We start from the raw sequence: 22379 nt of genomic DNA, 5'->3' as shown, positions 1-22379 counted from the left end.
GTCGTCTCCCGAGTGATCGCGATGGTCGGTGTCGGCACCTATATAATATATATTATTACATAAGTAAAATATATACTTATTATTATCCGTCGGTGTGTGCTAATGCGGCGTCAGTTAATGACGGCGACGTCCGCGCGTTTGCAACCCAGTAATTGATATTCATTGCCCCGGGGAACCATTAACCCGACCGCCGGATAACACAACAATAACTCCTCTCCCGGCGGATGTATATCATGCTATTGTTATTATTTTGTTATCGTTATGTGCCCGCAAAGACATCTTCGAGCGGAGAGCTAAAAAAAAATTGTATTTTGTGTGCAGGTGCAAACAACCGGGAAGATATGTGGAAAACTTGCCGCAGACTTCGGTGGTCGTGTGTTTCCACAACGAAGCTTGGTCCGTGCTACTGCGGACTGTTCATTCCATACTGGACAGATCTCCGGAACATCTCATCAGGGAAATCATTCTAGTCGACGACTTTTCCGACATGCGTGAGTACACACCTTCTTATAAAGTTTATAAGTTTATTGAGAACGCGGCAAAAAAAAAAGTAGCCAGGCAACTGCTTGAGCTTTCCAAAAGTTGGGGTAACATAATTTATATAGTACACCTAGGTTGTCCACGGATAAACTTAATGAAATATCCATCGTGTAAAACTGCGCCTTGAACAGAAAAATAACAAAGAGTTTCTACGCCCGTCATCTTATATCGTAAAAAGTACACAGTTTAAAAATGTTTTAGCGGATGCGCTGAGACGTTTAACGTGTTATACATATTTGCTGTATCTAAAAAAAAACCATTGGATTTATTAAGGCAACCGTTTTCATAGCAAATCTTTGTGTGGCGAGGTTTGAACGTTGGCGAAAATATAATTTTTCTAATGCTCTAAAATACTGTAATTCACTTAAAACAATAGTACAGTGTGTATAGTTTATACTAATATAATAAATCTATGTTTTTTTTCTCCAAATATCTATTACAAATATATGTTTTGCAAAAATTAATAATTTTAATATTAAAACGCGCCTGTACTCGAGCGGCGAGCGGTGTCCCGGTATACAGCACGCTTTCGTGGGGGGGGGGGAGGGGAGGCGAAATTTGTCCGAAATCGAAACTAATATTTTAACCATCAATCTACATCAAACACAGATGTCGTTTTCGATGAACCATTGGCGCATGTGGACATTTGGCGAACGGGTAGTATAAATTTACCATAATATGGCAAAGGCCGCGGAAACGGTGGTCAATTGCTTGAATGTCTTCAATCAGTCTTGAGTTGTTTTTTTTTTTTTTACGACGCCAAAAACCAAACCCAATAAATTCGATAAAAAAGACAAGCGATCAGCACGATGATAATAAAACTGAACGAGCAACGACAATCGTAAGACGGCGTTACGGATAGGCAATAGTGGTGCATTCCTGTTGCGCTCGGTTCGCGGACGGACACATAAATAAAATCATATAATAATATTGTATTGTTGTATGTAAACAGTAGATACACCAATATTGTATAAATTATCGCTCGTGTTCAACCGTTTACGGCCACGGGTGGAGATTTAAGGGGGGGGGGGGAGGGGGAAGGGAGCTTGAGCTTATAAAAACCTTAAAATTAGTGTTAGACGTTTTTGTCAGCGAATCTCTGTCACTAAATATAGGTATTTTGAAAAGCGCTAATTTTCAGTATCCCGAGAAACCCCATTCTCCCGTTCAAACCGTTCGCACGTGCATTTACCACCTTGGATAGTTTAGCAGTTTGCATTTAACAACACGTTATTCGACTAATAAATTTCGTAGCGCCAAGTTTCGCAGGAGTTGTGCACGTTTCTGGGAAACTCAGCGATTTTATCCTCGTGAACGATATCATAGAGACGTGTCCGCGTTTTTTTCTCGACGAAAATACTGCTGAAAAATGCAAATTTCGACGTCTTCGAACTTTGCCCCGAGAGAAATAAATAATAATACATGTACTATCGAAAGTCACTTATGTAAATTCGTCATCTTTAATTTTGTCCGTGGAAAATTATGCGCTAAAACTGCTTAGTTTCCCGGGAACGTGCATCTCTCCCGGGACCAGTTTTTGTGGGCAAACAGCATTCGGTCACTGCGTTTGTGAGAGTTGAAAACAAAAATATTAAATTCCAACGTGGACATACATTTGTCGTAAGACGAAAGATGATATTATAAAGAACACCTGTAGACACCGAATAGTGTGGAGGAAGATAGGGATTGAATGAAGATCCTATCCTAGGTACAATAGATGTGACCGAATTGCTTGACAAGTGTACGCGATAAGGAAATGTACAAGGTGTCGAATAAACGGACTTTTCAACTTAATCCTGGAAAACCAACACCGTCACTCCTAACTGAACCCCACTTGGCAAGTGGTATCCTGACCAAGATCGTTGAAATTTTGGGTTTTTCAAGATGTTCTAACAGAAAAATCGAAACTCATACTGTGTCAAAAATATATATTTTTTTTTTTAAATATTGGCTGAATTTTTAAATTATTAAAAAAATCGGGGCGCAGTTTATATCTCCTTCGTTTCAAAAACCTAAGAAACTTAATCTATGTGCATTTTTGGCAAAAACAATTGCCACTCCTTAAAGCCTTATTGCTATATCCTAATGAACTGACACAGTGTTTATGTTGTGAAAACTAAGTGTAATGTTAATACTGCCGACGGTGATGTTCTGAAATTTACTTACATATTTGATATATAATATAGTATATACGTCCTACTCTTACGATAGTAGTTTACGGATAATCGAATAATTCCTTCGATTTTATACGTTTCTAAGAAAAGTAATTAGTTTGTAATATAATATTATTTTGCGGTGTATGTATGTATTGGTTTTAAAATATTTTGATCCATATATTTTTACTATACGGTTTACGAACATAATATATGGTGTATAAAATTTAACATAAAGGTAATATTGGTTTTGTTTAGTCCCTGTGTTTCGTCGTACGACATTCATCCTAAATGGTTATTATTATTTTTTTTTTTTTATGTTTTCATAAGAAAAACCCCCACTCCCGAGCGTTTCGAGTAGATAATCATTTTCAGCGACTTGAATAGAATTCCCACACAGCATTAGAATACGGCCGATGCTCCGAACAAATGTGTACAAATGTGTGTATAACATTCGAGAAGAGTACATTCAAGTCGGTGAAACGCATCGACGATACGTATATACTATGCTCGCTGTCGGTGGTTTGTATACTCCAAAAACATAAATAATATGCAAACATAATCAACTGCTTATGAAGTTACTCGGAGTACAATATGGATCATTGTTCTCGTTCTCGATCGTCCCGCCGCCGCTTTTAGAATGGCGGATATTCAGCGACACAAACAATATGAAACCTTGCTAAATCAACAACGCGTGGTTCGTGTTGGGATTTGTACCGTTTAAACTGCACACGTTGTCTCGTCTCACTCACTTCACAGTGTAGTGTACTCCAATCGAATTAATTCAACACCAAACAAAACCCTACTACGGTTACTACTCGCCTAACCAACTGGATGTTAACAACCGAAACATGTTTTTATTTGAAAACGTTGAAAATGTTTGGGAACTCTCCAGTTATTGTTGCAAATGTGAAAATGTGATGATGTTTATTAGTTGAATTTACTATTTCTTTCGAACACTGTTCAAAAAAAAAATTATTAAACAAGTACATTAACTCGAGGGTCTCTTTCTGCGTTTCTCTTGACACTCCCGTTAAATCATTTTTTTGTTGTATACATTTTGTATTAGAAAGAAATATGGATGTACAATTGTAGAAAAAAAAAGTTGAACAATAATAAACAAAAATAATTTTTTTTTGTAGCTGACGTTTTGAAATATTAAGTTATTTCGAAAAATAAAATTATAAGATTATGTTAAGGTTGAATTAGGTAAAGCCATCTCTCAGATAAGGAAAACTGTTTCTGTAATCACACATTTTTTTTGATTTTGGAAACACTGTGGAAACACTGTTTCGACAAGTATTTGAATAGCAAATATTTTGCTCGTTTTTCCGAAGAAATTTCGAAAAATTCATTTTATTTAAAACTAGTATTATTTGATATAATACAAAACGTACTGTATTATTTCGAACTGTGTAAATTATTATTATAAGCTTGCCATTGCCGGCGTGTTTTGCATTGAACGGTTTTATTAATATTTTTTTTTTTTCTACAGAAACGTTAAATATTTAAACTGCTGTATGGTTTTTTTCATAAAGGTTTTATAATCGTTTTCTCTACTAGATTAGTAATAATATTTTATACATTCGATTCGTTTTACACTAACAACAGCAACAATGCAAAAAATAATGATTTTTAAAATTGTTAAATGAACACTACAAAACTCGTAAACAAGAATAATTGTTATTCTTTAGTTTACTGAATTTTTTTTTGTTACCTAATATAATTATAATATAAATACTATTTAAAATGATGTATTCGTTCAACCAACGCGCTGTAAATGAATCAAAAACGTCTCATTGCAAGGCATATTTTAGTAGCACAGCTGAGATATAATATAAATTGGAAATCGAACTTTGATTTTATTAAATTTCCTTAACGCGATAATATGTGATAATTATTGTACTGACACAATTAACGTCAAAACGGAATATATGTGTTATAATTTAATTATCGACTACCGACCGGCATTTCTTGTTAACGGTATTTCGTCTGATGTTGAATAATACAGTTCTTTACAGTCAGTTGTTGATTTTGCCTTAAAGTGTTTGCATACTGCATTTAAACAAAATATATAGGTTAACTTAAACATTTATAAATTTATACACTACAGAGTTGTTTAGTTAAATCAATTTATTTTCAAACAAAAATAGTTACAATATTATTATTTAAAAAAATAACAGACAGTAATATATGTAGCGTTGAAAAGTGAATGCAGATTACCGTCAATTATTTACGGAAACCACAAACGTCTCGTGCGTGACACACCCTGTCACGCACCGGAAACCGAGGTCGTGGTAGAATTTCTTTATGTTGTCCTGAGCCGTGGTGTTGAGTACGAAGGTCAGGAATTGGCGCAGGTTCATTTCTCGGTCTAACGAGGGTTTAGCCTGTTGGTGAAGACTTTCGAAGCTTTCTCTGTTAGGCGTGCGCTGAACAACGCAAAATTCGGCCAGGAAATCTATCATCGTTAAAGAATAGGTGACAAACGATGTCACAAACGAATCATATATTTTACTCAATAGATCAGGCGTCATGGCGATCATGCGAAACGGCTTCAAGACGGATTTGTGGTTTTCATAGATGGCGTCAATTTCCTCTATCAGTGTCCGCAGGCTGTCCTGGAACCGGGGCTGGGTGAACACCCGGTCCATGTCGTTGACGCACGCGATGGCGCCGTACATGTGCTTCAGCAAGGGCCGAATTTCGTTGATTCCTTGCATCATCTGCCAGAAGTCATAGTGCCAGATTATTTCCGCCGACGGTGTTGCCTGCTGGTAATCCACCAGTATCAGCCGTACCGCTTCCACGTACCACAACACTATATCGGCGTACTTACAGCTTAAGACGAGCGACATGAACCCGAGTTTCAGGTCTGCGTTGTCCGCGGTCACGGGCGGTTCCGACTGACGATGTTCGTGCAGTACATTGCTGTGGACCCAAACTTTTGTTTCTCGGTCTCTGACGGTTACGTTTAACGTCTTCCAACCTGGATTCGTCAGCGCCTTGTTCATGTTGTCGAACAATTCTATTGGGGTCATACAGTGAACGGCCGGTGTCGATGGCCCGACGGACCAACACGCTAAGCCGACCAAGGCAATTACGTTTAAAAAACGATACATGTTAACTTTTTTTTTAAACGAAACAAACGTCTTGTTCGGACTTACTCGACTCGCTAATTCAGACGTAGCTCAGACTTGTTTGTGACACTCGCCGTAAAACGCGAATTTGAACTGTGACTAAGAAGAAGATATGTTCGTTTTTTCAGCTGCTTTGAACGACAACATGTATATCCGATACGCGCACGGTCGTGTGTACTTAAGCTTCGACTTGTCGTTGTTGTTGCTGCGCTTTCTACCGTTGTTTTCGTCACCTCGTGTAGGTTTTATGTTCGGCTAGAGCCTTAAACGGTTTGAACGTAAAGCATAATATTGTATAACAACGTGCTATAACATTGCGAATCGAGTGGAGGCAATTTGTATGGATCATATTTTATTAGAGGGCATACCATACAGGTTTTTTTTATCACTCCTCGTCTGCGACTTTTTGCAACTTTTCAGGATGAATCAAACAAACATTCAAAATTAAATTCTTATTCTGTTTTTTTAACGTATCAGTTTGAAAATTTGGATACATATGAGTTCTAACTACTGGCAAATTTTCAACTTAAATGTCTTAAAATCGCGGCTAAAAACCCCAAAAAAACTTGTAACACCCCTAGGGGGGTAGGAAATGGGTATAAATTAAATTTGATACAGCTGACGTGTGCAGGCATACCAAATAAATATTCCTAATAAATTTCAACTCGACCCGACTATTTTTCTCGAAATTATAGCCAGTAAAAGTTCTAACTTAACACTGGAAAACACTGTTTCGACAAGTATTTGAATAGCAAATATTTTGCTCGTCTTTCCAAAGAAATTTTGAAAAATTCATTTAATTTAAAACTAGTAATATTTGATATAATACAAAACGTACTGTATTATTTCGAACTGTGTAAATTATTAGTATAAACTTGCCATTGCCGGCGTGTTTTCAATTGAACGGTTTTATTATTAATTTTTTTTTTTTCTACAGAAACGTTATATATTTAAACTGTTGTATGGTTTTTTTCATAAAGGTTTTATAATCGTTTTCCCTTACTAGATTAGTAATAATATTTTATACATTCGATTCGTTTTACATTAACAACATGTACTACGATACGCACGGTCGTGTGTACTTAAGCTTCGACAAAATCTGTGTATGGTTGGTTCAAAGCAGCACAGTATGAAAGTATTATACGTAAGTGAGTAGTAGAAATAGTAGTAAATAAGGGAGGTTCAGCGTTGACAGATAAAAATACAAATATCGACAAAAGCATAATAGCTAATGACAATTATTATGTGTTTAAAAATTAAATTTTTAGTATTATGGCGGATACGATTAGGGTACAGTTCGCTACTGATTAAGGCGCCTAGTTTTAAAACCAGCTGTACAATTTTTGAACATTTTCACAAAACAACACATAATTTCTTTAGATAGAACCAACCAAGAATATCAAACAAACACAGTACGAATTAGTTATATTCTTTATTTGATATATTTAATAATAGTTTTACATAACATGTAATACATTGTGGTCACTTAGAAAACAAACGCGTTGTCAAAATGTCTTAGGGCTGCTTTTGAAACCCGATGTACAATATAATATTTTAATAATAATGTTTTCGGTTGTGTTAACTTTTTGCATTGTATTATGTTTGCAGCTCATCTCAAGAAACAGCTCGAGGAATACATGGAAAACTATCCAAAAGTGAAAATAATTCGGGCGGCCAAGAGAGAGGGACTGATACGAGCCAGACTAATGGGCGCCAGACACGCTTCCGCGCCCGTCTTGACTTATCTCGATTCGCATTGCGAGTGCACAGAAGGTAACCACAAATCGTGTACCGATTTTTTTATTATTATTATTATACCTTATACTTGACGGGCACATTTGGATTTTCGGAAAACGGTCGTTTGCCTTAGGATTTAGTGGCTAATAAAAACGGCAACGACCCGGGGAGGGGGACAAACCCCGACGCCGTGTGCCGCGTAAATGCGCTGTTTTCACATTTGTAATCTCACTTTGCTTCGAACTCCACCGACAAGTACGGTAATAAATTTCAATTGATGACAATCGACCTGCGAACATATTTTTTTTTTTTTTTTTTGTCTAGATCCCAGCCGTTTCGGAAATATCCGTGTGTGTCCGTTTGGTTTTCATGCTATTCGCGTAACGATAATAATATATTATGTGGAATAAAAATGTCCTTTTAACTTTTGTTTGGCATTGCTTTACATCCAGTCGAAAACTTACCACTGGCCTTTTTATCGGGAACGTCCAATTCGTTGTTATACTCGTGCGGGGCTTTGCAAAACATAGTCTGTAATTATAACTCGGTGTTAATAATCGCTTGTTGTACGGTATGTTGTACAATACAATATAATGTGGTATAAACAACACTTTCCTCCTCCTTAATCGGAACTAATAACAACACTTTTCCATAAACGGGCTATTATCGCGGGTTAAATGCTTATTATACCGCGATGCCTTCCGTCCATTGTTTTCGGTCGTTGTACTGTTTTTCAAAAATATTTAGGCGATCAATTAACAACGAGTCCAATATTCGTAACCGAAACAGTTAATAAGTGTTTTTAAGTCAACTCAATCCATACTCATTTCCGCATTCCTAAATCTATACTAACTCAACACATTCCTGGTTTTTTTATTTTTCTTATTCAACGCTTTCCAAACATCATTGCTGGCTTCGCTCAATATTAGTTATTTATTCGATCATAGTGTAACACATTAGAATTTCGAATCAATCCGAACTACCTAAACTGCGTTCACATTGAAAACTTATTTTCTAAAAACGAGTGACACTAAACGACAACAATATTGTACCGCTTAGTTGAATATAAAAAAATAATTGTTATTGGTTATTATTCGGATTCGTTTTACTCGAATTGTTCTGTTATTAGTTTATTTGAGTACAATTTTTATTTTTCAAATTAAAAATAATGTTTTAGGGTTTTTTTTAAACATTTGATACGATTATGTCTCCTCCGACTTTACTCGAGTGTAGGGATTGTGTACACTACTTTATTGTTTCAAGCCCATGTGCGAGTTTGTTTCAATGGTGTACAACACCTAACGTGCCCACCGCGGACGAAAGTAATTTTCTTATGGTTTAGTGTTGTTGTTTTTTTTTTTTTGGACCTTTTGGGATTTCGTTGTAGAACCGTTACCTTCGCGAAACGCCACGTTCGACACGGAGAAGACGATTTTTGCCAAAAGTAAAAATATGCATAAAATATTAAAGTGAATACACGCATATAGTCCGGGCCGGTGGTTAAACTTTGAAATCCGAACATGTTACACGGGCAAAGCTGACTCTGGCTGGTCTGGATATTAGCGTATTTTCTGTTATTTACCTAGAATCGCATACACACGCATACTTTGATGTCCCACGAGAACACGGAGAGCGTTTCGAAAGTTTTGCACTGAGCATATACATCCATATGATATTCACTAAGCCCGAGTACACTTCAATGATTAACGTGTAAACCGTATTAAGTAATGTACCTACCTGCACGCGTAGAGATGATTTTCCGTCTGGATACGTTATGACCGGAGCCGGTGAAGGGGGGGGGGCAGCAGTTGAGTGTTAAGTATGAGAAGTTAAAAAGACAACTCGGCGGATAAACACCACTAAAACAAAACTAGAGACGTCCAACAGACATCGCACTGAAATTTCCGCGCATATCGTCTACCTTGTTCCGCGAACTTCATTATTGCTCAAATCAGATTCGGATTTCACCGTCTTGTTGTTGTTGTTTACTTACTTGTTGCCCCCGAAAATCGATTCGTCGGCTGTCGTTTGAAGTTTACTATTTTTGATTTTAACGAGCTCGATTTCCAACGAAAATTGTCTCAATCACGTCTACTGGTATGTTACTACACACGGTCTCGGGCTGTATTATTTTTCGCCGAAGCACACTTGCACGATAAAAGCTAATTGTGTAAATGTATATATGTATATTATTCGTATTGCTATTTGCTGGTACATTTCAAATAGGTACTCAAAGGTCGTCCGGGTATTCAATGTTGCGCTCTGTGGAATTTTATTACACCGGGGCCGAGTTGGGCGCCATTTAATTGAATAACAACTAAAACAAATTGAATAAAGCATTATTAATACGAACAAAATAATAATATTTTAATCGATAAATTTCAAATAACACTATCCGAATGAATTAAACATTTCAAAATTGATTTATTATGTAAAGAACATTGTAAAAATTTTGATTGCTGTCAAAATATTAACAGCAAAATGTTTTAAAATGCTAAAACAATTACTATTGAGGAATTTATTAACTTAAAAATATATTTTTTTCATAGCCTTTATCGGGTAAATATGATGTACTAAGCTCTGTTGAATATTTTCCTATTCCCTATAGTCCTTCGTAAATACATTGTGGGGTGACTCTTCTCATAGTCAACCGAACTCGATGTTGTTATTATTATTATTTATCGTTACAATACTAACGCACGTTCTATGTTTGCTTGTTGTCATCGCATAACACGTATGGGGTGCTTGTGTTTTTTAGGGTGGCTTGAACCGCTGTTGGACAGAATAGCCAGGGAAGCTTCGACCGTGGTGTGTCCCGTGATCGACGTGATCGACGATACTACGTTGGAGTTCCACTACAGAGACGCCGGTGGCGTTAACGTGGGTGGATTCGATTGGAATTTACAGGTAAAAAAAAATAATAACAATACAAAAGCAGCGATATTAATTAAAACCGATAAATGATACACCGTCGTCGAGTAGTTGACATCGCCGCCACTCGATCACGTCCGGTTGTTATAATAATGATAGTAATTCCCTTTGAAAGGACCTCTTCTTTAAGAGAGGAGTAAAAAAAAAAAAACTGGCATAGCAGCTATATGTGTGCATATCGCGCTTGCCACTTCCCTCGCGGATACGCTCCTTTGTCCCTCTAATGGGGCATATTAATTAAAATCAAATAGAGCCCATTTTTACTGTAGCTTAAAATACGCTTTTTTCTGCTTGTAAAAAAAAAAATAAAAATAACCGTACAAAGTAAACGCTACCAAGAACGATATTCTCGCACTCCTATACTAAATATGTGTGTAAAAAAGATTTCTCGAGAGACCATTCGGTACGCTCTAATATTTATATATATATATATTTCATACATATTTTATTTAGGTACTTTAAAAATATAAATGTTCATTTTTTTTTTGGGGGGGGGGGGGGATCTTTCTGTTTGATTTATATTGGCAAATTTATAGTGCGGTATGTATGTAATGCATATTTCGTGTTCTCTCGTCAGAGGTTCTAAGCATGTGTACTTTTATAAATATATATATATATACTATATATCGTTATATTACCTATACCAATGTTAACAACGCCTTTATTTGTACGCTCGTTGTTAAGGGTTTTTATTCTGTTGCTTTAATTGTCTGTCCGGGGTTTGGCAAGTGGCGAATTTCGATTTACCGACCACGACAACTTATTAACAGCAGTAAAAACCAACAGCACACACACACACACACATATACATTACATACATACTAGTCTTTGTGTATAAGGGATCGTTGTTGAAAGGTTTGCCAAACGAATTTGCCAACCTAGTTTTTGCCGGTTTCTAAGCCTCTTATCCCTTTGCCGATAACGAGCGTTAAATAATTATCAGCATTCTGGGGTCAAAAGAAAAACAATACCACGGCCGACGATCGTAAATCACATCCGTCGTCCTGACTTAACTGTATAGTAAACGATTGTATTAGTAGTTACCGAACCGAGAATCGTTGTTTAACTCTGCGCCGAAATAGTAGTTCTAAAAAATGATTTTTTTTTAGCCAATATCAAGAATTTACATGTCATACCTAATCCTACAAAATAGCTAATTTTTTACATTTTCACTTTCTGTTGTTTAAGGATAATATAGGCGTGTTACTTTACTTGTTTGACAAAATAATTGTTGTGGCAAAATTACAAAAAAATTCAAATATACCATTTTTAGATTATTTTACAATGTTCACTTGAGGACTGGTATTTGATTTGTATTTAAGTAAAAATTAAGAAAACACAATCACGATTACCACGAGTATTAACTTCACAGAAGGGTTCAATCAAGTGTATTTTTTTTTTTCAGGAAAATAAAATATGATTCCCCCCCCAAACCATGCTAATACACAGTTGGCCTAAGAATTTTAATATATTTTTTAAATACTTTAAAAAAAATTGTAAGCGTTTTTGGCTAGAAAGGACCGTTAAAATATCTATTGAAAACATTTAAACAACATAATTTGCAAAACATTAAATTCTTTATACCAAAAAATATGTTTTCGATATTTTAGTTTGTAAAAGCGAATATACCATTATTTATAACTTCTTAATAATAAAAAAAACTACAGACAAATTTTTGAAATAAAATTAACAAAATGATATCAAATTATCATAATTTCATACTAAATAACAATAGGGGATTATAACTTTTAAGTGTTCTCTGTAAAACAGACGCGTTTTCAGTATTATCAAAATGACAGCTGTTATTCAACTATAATAATTCCCTGAACGTTGTGTTGTTATTCAATGTTCGCTAAATGTCACTTTCCAGTCAAAATGTTAATTTAATAACCGAAACGTTTAAAATATATGTATTTCGTTGTATAGCGTTTATAAGGTTAGCGTTTATATTTAAACACAAAATACACAAAAATGAAAAGTCTTCTAAATAGAACACTTCTAAAGTCTAACGATAATATTAAGTGTGAGCACGGAGCGCATCGTTAGTTCAGTGGAATTGGTGCTCTTTGTTATTTTTTAAGAGCCATTTGGAATGTAAATCGATTAATTATTTCCCAGGAAAACTTATAGTACTTTTAAAAAAAAACATAATAAATGCCAAATGGGCGCTTAATAATAATAATAAAAAAAAAAAAACGTTCAACACTTTTCTATTCTACACTCGACTTAACCGGATAGTGCATTTTTGTATCTCAATAGAAAATGTTATACTAATGTATGAAATATTAAGCGTGAAAACGGTTTTAAGCATAATAAATAATAAACAAGACGCCGTCTTGACTTAGCGTTTTTTAATAATTAAACACCACGAAAACAAGTGAGTACACGGTCACTAATGCCGGGCTAAGTGTTTTACGGCGAACGACGTCTTTGGAACGGGCTCACGAGAAATATGATAGTAACGATAATGGTGCTTAAAATGAACAGTAAACTAATAAAAGTAGCAAGAAAATTCAAATGACAATAAAAATTGTTTGTTAGAGAGGACACGCCGGGGGATAAGGCATATAATATATCAAAATGGTAATTGATAAAGATATTCATGTGTGTTCTACTCAAACGTTGTTCATTCTTTGCCTCCATCACTAGTATTGCTTCGCCTTATCCGGGTAAAAACTAGTCTTAAACTCACCATTTATTTTTCTATACTATTACACTATACATGCCCGTAATAATCTCTGTTAATATGTCAAGTGTTCGTTTTTTTATTCTTGAAAAATATATACAATATTAATTGGCCTGGACGCATCGTTGCAGTTTTATTACACTTTACTCGTAACTACCATTTCGAATATAGTGTTATAATAATGATAACAATACGGCCGTATATCAAGTGTTTTTTTAAATTATGTTTTTGGAAATTTCAGAATGTCGTTGGCTGAAAGTCAATTAGAAGACACTCCGAGCAATGAGACGGTCCCGTCATTCATTGTGGTTATTATTATTATTGTAAATTTTTTATTAGTTAATTAATTTTTTTTTTTATTGTTCTCTCGTAAATAGCGCTTTCAGCCGGTTACACGCATATATAAAAGCCATGTATAGGCGGGATAGGGCGGCCGTTGGAGAGGCAGCCGGTAAATTGGACTCTCCGCGCTATACTTTTCTTTTCACGAGCCATAAGTATTTTTGTGCACGGTGCGCGTTTTCTGCGGCCAAAGGAACGGCGGGGACCTTTAATATACTCTGCCGGTATAATCCCTCGGGCTTTTAATAATGACCAGAGTTCTTGAAACGAAATACACACCGGGGTGTGAAAGTGGTAGAAATTAAAACTGCCGGATGCTCCGCGCGCACGGCGGTTCTCTGTCGAGTAGGTACATTATAATAATGGTAAGAGGGATTATTTTAATTTTTCTGGACGCGCATTTAAAATAATATTTAATGAAAACGTGTCCCCCTTTATTTTTGTAAACAGTTGGCGAGAAACCGTCGGCGGCGCTATTGCCGGCAGGTTATCACACCCAAAAAATAGGTGGTACCGCGTTAAAAATAAAAAAAACATCATATTATACGGTCAGGTACCGGAAATTCCTAGAAATCATCGGTCAAGTCGATGTTTGTGTGTTGAATTGTACTTTTTACTACTGTTTTTGTAAATAACATTTAAAACATTTGGAACGCCCACTCAAACCGATAAAACAACAAGTATTAATTTTCAACATTTGGTATATTGACAAGATTAAGGATTATTGATTACATTTTTAAATATCTTTAAAAATAAACCTTCTCGGCTTCTCGTCGAATTATAAACAGTAAAGAACTTTTAATATTTCCAACATTCCAATTTAAATCACTATTTTATTATTGTCGATTTAGGTAAATTTGTGTTGAGTTCTATTCTGGTAAAAATAATTATTTAACTGTCAAGTATTTTTTTTTTTTTTTTGGTTGATACCGTAAACGCAATTAAGAAGCACTTAATAAAGCTTTTTGTTTTAAGAATTTGTTTCATGCGATACCTATTAGACTTAAAATGTGTTGCGACGCATCAAATTTACTTTAAAAAAACGGACAAGCTATAATTTGTTATTATATTTTTTTTAAAGTAAAAAAAAAATTGTTCAAGTTTTCAAATATTTATATCAAATTTATACGAGTTGAGAAATGTTTTCACTAAGTGCAATGTCCGTTCTCGTTAAAATTTCATGTCAAAATTACAAAATCTGGCTACAATTTTTGGCAAATTTTTTCATTTCCCTTAACGAGTGCATAGGGTAACAGTTTTAACCGAAAAATTGGTCGATACGAAAGCGACATCTACGGGTGATATTGATTTGCACTGAGAATTAAAGGCGTTTGATTATTTTGGATACCGTTTAAAAAACTGAATTATAAGCTTGTCATGGATATAGTAATGCCTATTTGTAACATTTCTACCAATCAATAGTGTACCTATTTATGTAATTTCTAATATTAGGTCAAACTGTTTAATTTATAGAACAATAATAGTTTTAGTTGAATCATTATAATGAATAACTTTTTATATATTTATATACTAAAAGACAAAAGGATAATACAACCTCACTCATATTTATGAATTCTATATGTTATATAAATATCCGATGCTTTAATGTTTTACACAATTAATACAATTAACCAGGAGTAAAATGAATATATTATTGGCTCATCGAAGAAGGATTAAAATAAAATTACGACTAAAAACAGCGTCCGCGGGTGTTATATAATAATAATATGTTACTTTGCTGTGGCGGCAAAAAAAGCCAATTGGATTTTTATTTTTTTTTGCCATAAAATATTTTACATAAATATGCGCAAATAAATAAAAAAATACAGACGCCAAATCAATGATGTACAAGTTTTTATGGTTTTTTATTTCTAGTGCGCGTTTGGAAACAGGATTAACCACTGAAATATATTCAACGACCGCATTCCTCCATATCCGGCCTAGGGCGATATTGTAAAAAAATATATTTTGTAGTTTCGAACCGCGGCCGCTGTAGTAGGTATATAATAATTAAAAGCGAATAAAAAAATTATCAAAAAAAAAAAACGATTCTCTTTATTCGCAAAGCTTAAGCGTAACACGAATAAAAATACATTAAAGTGTGCGTCCCAGATGATATTATTATACCTTTGCTGTTTTACTTTTACTCATTGTGCCTACCTGAAGTCTACAACGACTGAGTGCAGAGTGTAATAACGACGGATGTATTTAAGGGGTTATCGAGTCGAAGATTTCTTAAACGCAAACGCTCAACGATCCGTGTGTGAAGTGCACGCATTATATATAATTCAGAGCCACTGGGCACACTGTCGTTACAGCGTTGTAAAAAAAAAAAATACTTTTAAAAAGCATTTAAATACAATTCTCGAATACATTACAAAAAAAAGATGTACGTATGTATGTAGTTACTGAATAAAGATTTTTCATTCGAGTTTTTAATGTTCCACTTATATAGTACCTAATTATAAGTTACAATTAACGTAACCGAAGAATTGGATGACTTTGATTAATGGTAACTCTAATAACTCCATCCCTGATACTATATTTAAAAAAAATACTTTATCATAAAATATTCTAAACACTTGTATACATTTATGTTATTTAAACACAATCCTACACACAAAAAACTTTTTTTGATTTCCTATACCAACACAGTGTTTGGACTGGCATTTTTTCTCTCGTTTTCTTTCTTTTTTTTTTAACGATTAACACGAAAACATTTATTACTGTTTCAAAAGCGTAGGCGCCTCTCTAGTATGGGGTACCTCTCGCGTCTAGTGCTTCCGGAGTTTTCACATTAACAGGAAAGAAAAAAATAGTAATAATTCCACTGCTGGTCTCATTAATGTTACTTATTGTACGCGTTAAATGGACAGAAACTGAACGCAAATGTTTTCAACACTCGTTCACGGGACCGGCGCGTTAATAATTTAATTAAAATCATAATTTATTGGTAATTTTTCCTCTTTACATTTTTCGTACACCGCTTCGCCTTCTCTCGGAGCTCGGTTAGTGTCGACAAAGCTCGCTTTTCTACTCCGTCCACGAACATCTGCTATTATAATCGCATTATAGTCGTTTCATTCGAATAACCCGCTTTTAAATTATAACATTATCTTATTTTTGTACAGGCACGGAACATTTATCCGAATTTAAATAATACAACGAAACGCGGTTTTATAAAAAAAACCTACAGCGGTGTTGTCGATGATACGTCAAATCCAACAAAAACTGTCATATAATTTATGCTAAAAAATTACTCATCTTCTTCGCATTACTAACTAAATTTCTTAAAATTTTCCTACCCACTCTTTTAATGTACATCTTACATAATGAACTTTTATGATTAAAATTGTTTTTAAAAATGATCTTTATTAAAATTTAATAATACAAAAATTTGATATAACACACTTTTTTTTTTAAATATAAGTTTAAACTAATTTTACTATTGTCTAAAAATCATATGTTACCTATAATTTACACGTTTAATGACAATATATTTCAATAGTTTTGACAATTTTTGCCGATATCAGCTTGTCACTTGTAAAACTTCGCCGACAAACCTATAATTTTTAACAAGTCAGTCTTGCAGTGTTTGCAAAACCATTAAGTTTCATGCGAAATGTCTGCATCGTGCAATAAACAGAGCAGTATTATTATACGGTCAGAAATGATCACATGACAGAATATAATAAATGGTCATAAATTTAGAAATCAACCACCTTTGTTGTTGTTGGATAGTCGTTCTGCTATTTCTCTTAACTCGATTTACTATGTGAGAAGCCTATACGAGCACTTCGTCCACACGCTAGTAGACACACTTTGTAGTTTATTTAAAAAAAGAACAGCTACTCATAACGATGTATGTATTTTTGGACGGAGACCCTATCATCAACATTTTCTTTGAAAATCGGATCTTTGTCTAACTGCAAGTACACGGAAACTGCAGCTGTTAGTCGGTTTGATTCTGCGATTTCATTGGTAGTTTTCTATTTAACACTCGAGTCGTGCATACGGTTTATTGGAGAATAAACCCGAATTCCACTTGGAATCGGACGATGATTTTATAACTGAACGACATAATATAAATAGGTCCGTTCGGCGAATGTCGTTTGGATTGGCACGATATAATGTGTTATTTTTACAGGACAGTGCCGGGAAAATTGAATAAACGTTATTATCATTTTACGATTATATTATTGCCCGTGTAAGATTCGGTCTCCCGGCAAGGATATATAGGCAGTAAAATATACTGGAGGATATTGGCCGACGGAGAAATTGTCTGGACAGATCGGTCGGTGGTGTGTGTGTACATAAAAATCACGCGAGACATTAAACACACGGGGGCTATCGAGAACGCGAGAGAGATAAGGCGAAAGAGATGATAAAAACAAAAAAACAAAATATCCCGTAGGACGAAAAGGATAAAATGAAAACGACCGGCAATGGGTGCAGGTGGGGCGAGACGGCGGCGGACACAATAATAAAAATCGCTATCGCGGAAATCGTCGTTTCCTCGATAAACAACAACCGTCTTGGGGGCCTCCCAATCATTTTTGCCGGAACCATATATTTTGCAATAATATACAACGGCTATACAATGATAAAGCATATAGAGGAAATCCTAGGCACGCCTTCTATATCATTGTTATTATCATCGTAACATCTTCCAATCCTCCGTATATCACCTCCGCCACTGGACCGTGACGGCCTTTATTGGTGTCTATATAACTATTTGGTTATATGCGTGTGTGTGTGTGTGTGGAGTTAAGTAAGATTTTTTGCAGCTGCCAGTTGACGACCGGTACGTGATCGGGTCGTCCGCTGATTTCTGTATTCTGAATGGCTTATTTTATTTTCGTTTTTTTTACAACTCCGGGGCAATGCAAAGGCGGTGAAATACTTCATGTCGGCGGCGAGAGGTCGTGTAGTGGTCCGCAGAGACTCGAAAAACGACCGTTTGCCTTCCAAGTGCCAAATAAAATGAATACATTGTACTGTAATGATGAGTTTTGAAATTATTATCGTACAATAAAAATGTAGTGTTGTCTCACATTCTGACAGTGTTGATAAAACGCATTAAATTAATATTTTAGAAATTAATTATCGTCGCGTGCGGGCGGCTAATCCCGACAAACACAAAGCTTCTAAAATCAATACGAATAGGTTTTATTGTAATTGTAGTTTTGTAAACATTTTCCTTTTACTCCAATCTGTCGAACAAAACATCCCATTGGCCCTTGTCGCCACCATGTACCCGACATTTTCGTAAGTTTCTTTTGTATTATTAAAAAAGTTATAACGTTCTAGTTTAAGGCCCGAAACACTTTGATGTGTTCCAAAAACTGCTCGAGTCCTAGAAACGTATGCGATATTTGGTGACCGTTCCTTTTGTGATATGTACACTGCAAGTCGCAATAAACACATACAACATTTACTATTTATTAAAACAATAATAATAGTATTATAAAAAATGTATATTTTTCGAAACAACTGTAGTTCGTAATCCGCGCGATGACGTTATTATAATATAATATTTAAGTTTTCGCCGTATAATGGCCAGTGTACGACAAGACAGTAGTGTGTGCGTATAATAGGCGGCACAGTATACAATATAGTGTGCTTAATATGTATATTATATTATATAGTAACTGCCGCATAAGAGCAAAACAATATAGTCGGGGTGAATAAAGGGACGACTGCTAATATAATATACACGGACTATGATAACGTTGTGCCGTTTGTAAAATTGCAATGCTCACAGTGCAAACTATATTAAGTATACAAAAGGCCAAAAACATTTACGCCCCGTCCCCACCCCCGCTATCGTCTCCTTTCCGGTCCGGATCTTATTAGCCGGACAAAAATTTAATATCGCCTTGGAGAGCCGTAAACGGCGAGGAGGATCCGCCATAAAAATCGCGGACATAATATCATATAAGCATTGTATAGAGACATTATATTTTTGGCCGGGCCGTCCGACACGCGCTTACATATTTTTACGGCTATGAAGTTTTATAAATATACATTTATATATATATATATATTTTCGTACCCTTGTAATGTATTACATCTTTGCAATAATAATAATAATAATAACATAAGCGACGGCACTTAGATTAATTTTTAATTTCCCGTCCGAGCTGGCCGTTAATCTTACTTTGCTCGGACAGTCTTTATTCCAAAACGGTGTAATGCTATTGGCACATATACATTTTATAATATTATACAAACGACACCTCGCTGTTGGGCCATAATAACAAAGCGTTCAGTACATTAGCTGGACAACTAAAGAGGTTCGCTCTTTTCGCTTAGTATAAATACTTCTATAGTCTCACTTAACAGCAGTATTATATTACATGAATACTATACGCTGCAGTGAAAGTCTTAAAATGGACAATTACACGAGAGTTAACTTTCCGTTTCTCGACAAAACCATTTGACGGCCGTCAAAAACCAAAATTTGTACCCACTTAAAGTAAAACGCAGCAGAAAAAGCAGAAATATTACCTACAATTAAAGAATAAAACACCATGTCACTTTCTAACGTGCCTATCAAACCCCCCGTTGGAAAAAATATTTTTTTTTTTAATAAAGCTTAAAATTTCTTCTAACAGTTATACACTTAACTCTACTTCATTGTGAGTTATTATTAATTTAATCAAATTAAAATTTATGTTTATTAAACTTTCAGTTGTTCTTATACTTTTATTGCATGGCTGTTTTTGTGAAAGTTTTTTGTATTTTATTTTCTTTGCTAAATTTAGAAAATGGTCTCGGAGTTAATGTAGAATTTTTAGATTTTTTTTATATTCTGAACAATGATAGGAAATTATTAGTTTTGTTTGGATGTTGTCAACAACTTTAGAGGCAGTTTAAAATACAATTCGGATTTAGCGACAAAAAATCCAATAAAGTGTTAATATTTTGCGTTTTGATTAAAAGCGTAAAAATTGTAATTGAAACTTTTTGAAATATTCTTTAACTGTTTCAATGCCGTGCAGATTTTTTTATTTGACTTTTTAAAATGTGAAAAAGATACTAATATTTGGTAAAAAAGTATACTAGAATGTGCAACACGTTATACATTATAATACAGTGAGGCAATGATTCGTTCCAACTCATTGGCTGTGTGAGCTTTGTGTAATGCCCGTTAAAGTTGCTATAATATAGTCGATCCGATGCGTTCTCTGTCAAGTCGTTTTATTATATGAATACATTCGATTATCGGCAAATCCTTTTCATGTTATTAATGACGGCGGTTCGCACATAACTCAAACGAGATAAAATGAAAAATACCCCACATGAGACGACGGAGGAAAAGAGCTGGACGGCGACAATGTAATAATAATAATATATGAAAAAAATGAATAACGCCGGCGGAACCGACAACTTAATAATAACGTTTTACCAAACGTTTATAGAACTTTATTTTTGCTCCAGATATTATATTTTTATGCATATGTGTTTGTGATAACAAAAATATAAGAAGACGGTAAGCGGGGCGGGCGCAACGGAAAGACTGCGGAATAAAAATAAAGAATATATCATAAGAAAAAAAAATAAAGTCTATTGTGAATAAACCTCGGGCGTATCGATTTTGGACATAGTGTGTGTGTGTGTGTGTGTGCACTTGCCAATGGTGGTCTGTATTATACTCAAAATATACTGCCGGTTTGGGGCCTTGGGCTTTGGCTGTCTCTAGTGTACCTAGATATATATGTAATATATATATATATATATATATATATACAATATATATATATATATATATATATATATATTACACGCGTAGAAAAGTTATTGATGCGTCCGCGTTGTGACTAATACTCGGCTGTCGAGACTACCGAGCTTTCCTATACTTATGCGAATCACTTATGTATTCGAACGGAGCGCGGCCGTGTCTTGATGTAAGAACAAGAAGTGAGATTGGACAGGGATAGGATATAGACATATATATTTCATTATAAATTATTTAGTTTTAACAAAATAAGTATATATATATATTTTTTGTTTTTGTATTATTTAAAAATAAATTTTGGTGATTTTGATTTATGTGTATGTCTTAAATTTAATATGGACATACTTTAAATCTATATTATAGTTTAAATACTTTATATCGATGGACCACTCGTGATGATAGTCAACTGTTGGATCATTATACTCTCCTGTTAGACTCTGAGAGTAGCATATTCTACGACGATTTATTATTCAATTTTTAGCCAGGATGAGTTATAATATAACTTGTACTTGTTGACCGCTAAATATTCAACGATTCGATTTACAATCGACAGCCAAGACAGCCGTTTCCGACATTGATTCGCTTAACGTCGGTTTATTCCGTTGAACTACATTGTCTACGTTTCGTACTTGGGTTTTCTGTTGGCAACATGGCAATTATGTGCAATGTAAATGATCCTTAATACTTATGTGTATGTGTGTGAGACTTGTGTGTGCTATTACACCACGTTGGTCGAGCTTATCTTGTAAGTGCACGCACATAGGTCACCATAATATAACTATTTTCATACTTTACTTGAACGCTAAAAAAGTCCTGAAGATTATGTAAGCTGACATATACTTAATAATCAAATATGAATTATGGGTTTCGAATTTGATTGCATTTTTTCCCCTGGCCAAAGCCCGTGTAATTTTATTCAATGGCGGATTGTGTGTTGTGTAAAGATTCTATGAAATGCTCAATTTTTTTTTCCCCTATACTCTTTGAAGACCCTAAAAACGACACGTATAATAATATAAACTGATTTTAAACGGTTTTGTTGTGCTTGATTTACATAGTTTTATATGTTCAATTAAACTCGGGCAATAACGTATATGCTTAACACGTTT

At 34.8% G+C, this 22379-nt stretch overlaps 1 protein-coding gene across 3 annotated transcripts in view; it reads left to right on the top strand.

The window, feature by feature from the left end:
• LOC126838937 (putative polypeptide N-acetylgalactosaminyltransferase 9) overlaps positions 1-22379 on the top strand; it is a 119440-nt gene that overhangs the window by 87522 nt on the left and 9539 nt on the right. For 2 of the 3 annotated variants that reach the window (XM_050573763.1, XM_050573745.1), the window contains exons 5-7: positions 322-491; positions 7442-7606; positions 10329-10477. In XM_050573763.1, coding sequence (XP_050429720.1) covers positions 322-491; positions 7442-7606; positions 10329-10477 — 484 coding nt within the window. The remainder of the gene's footprint in view (positions 1-321; positions 492-7441; positions 7607-10328; positions 10478-22379) is intronic. The other variant, XM_050573754.1, reaches the window with a different exon arrangement.

Source organism: Adelges cooleyi, unplaced genomic scaffold (assembly GCF_023614345.1).
Source record: "Adelges cooleyi isolate 19-005CV unplaced genomic scaffold, UGA_ACOO_1.1 ACOO_flye_CR_arks_rails_tigmint_CR_PRNA_108, whole genome shotgun sequence".
NCBI lineage: Eukaryota > Metazoa > Arthropoda > Insecta > Hemiptera > Adelgidae > Adelges > Adelges cooleyi.
Note: the sequence above shows the minus strand (reverse complement) of the source record. Positions and strands in the feature narration are given on the sequence as shown.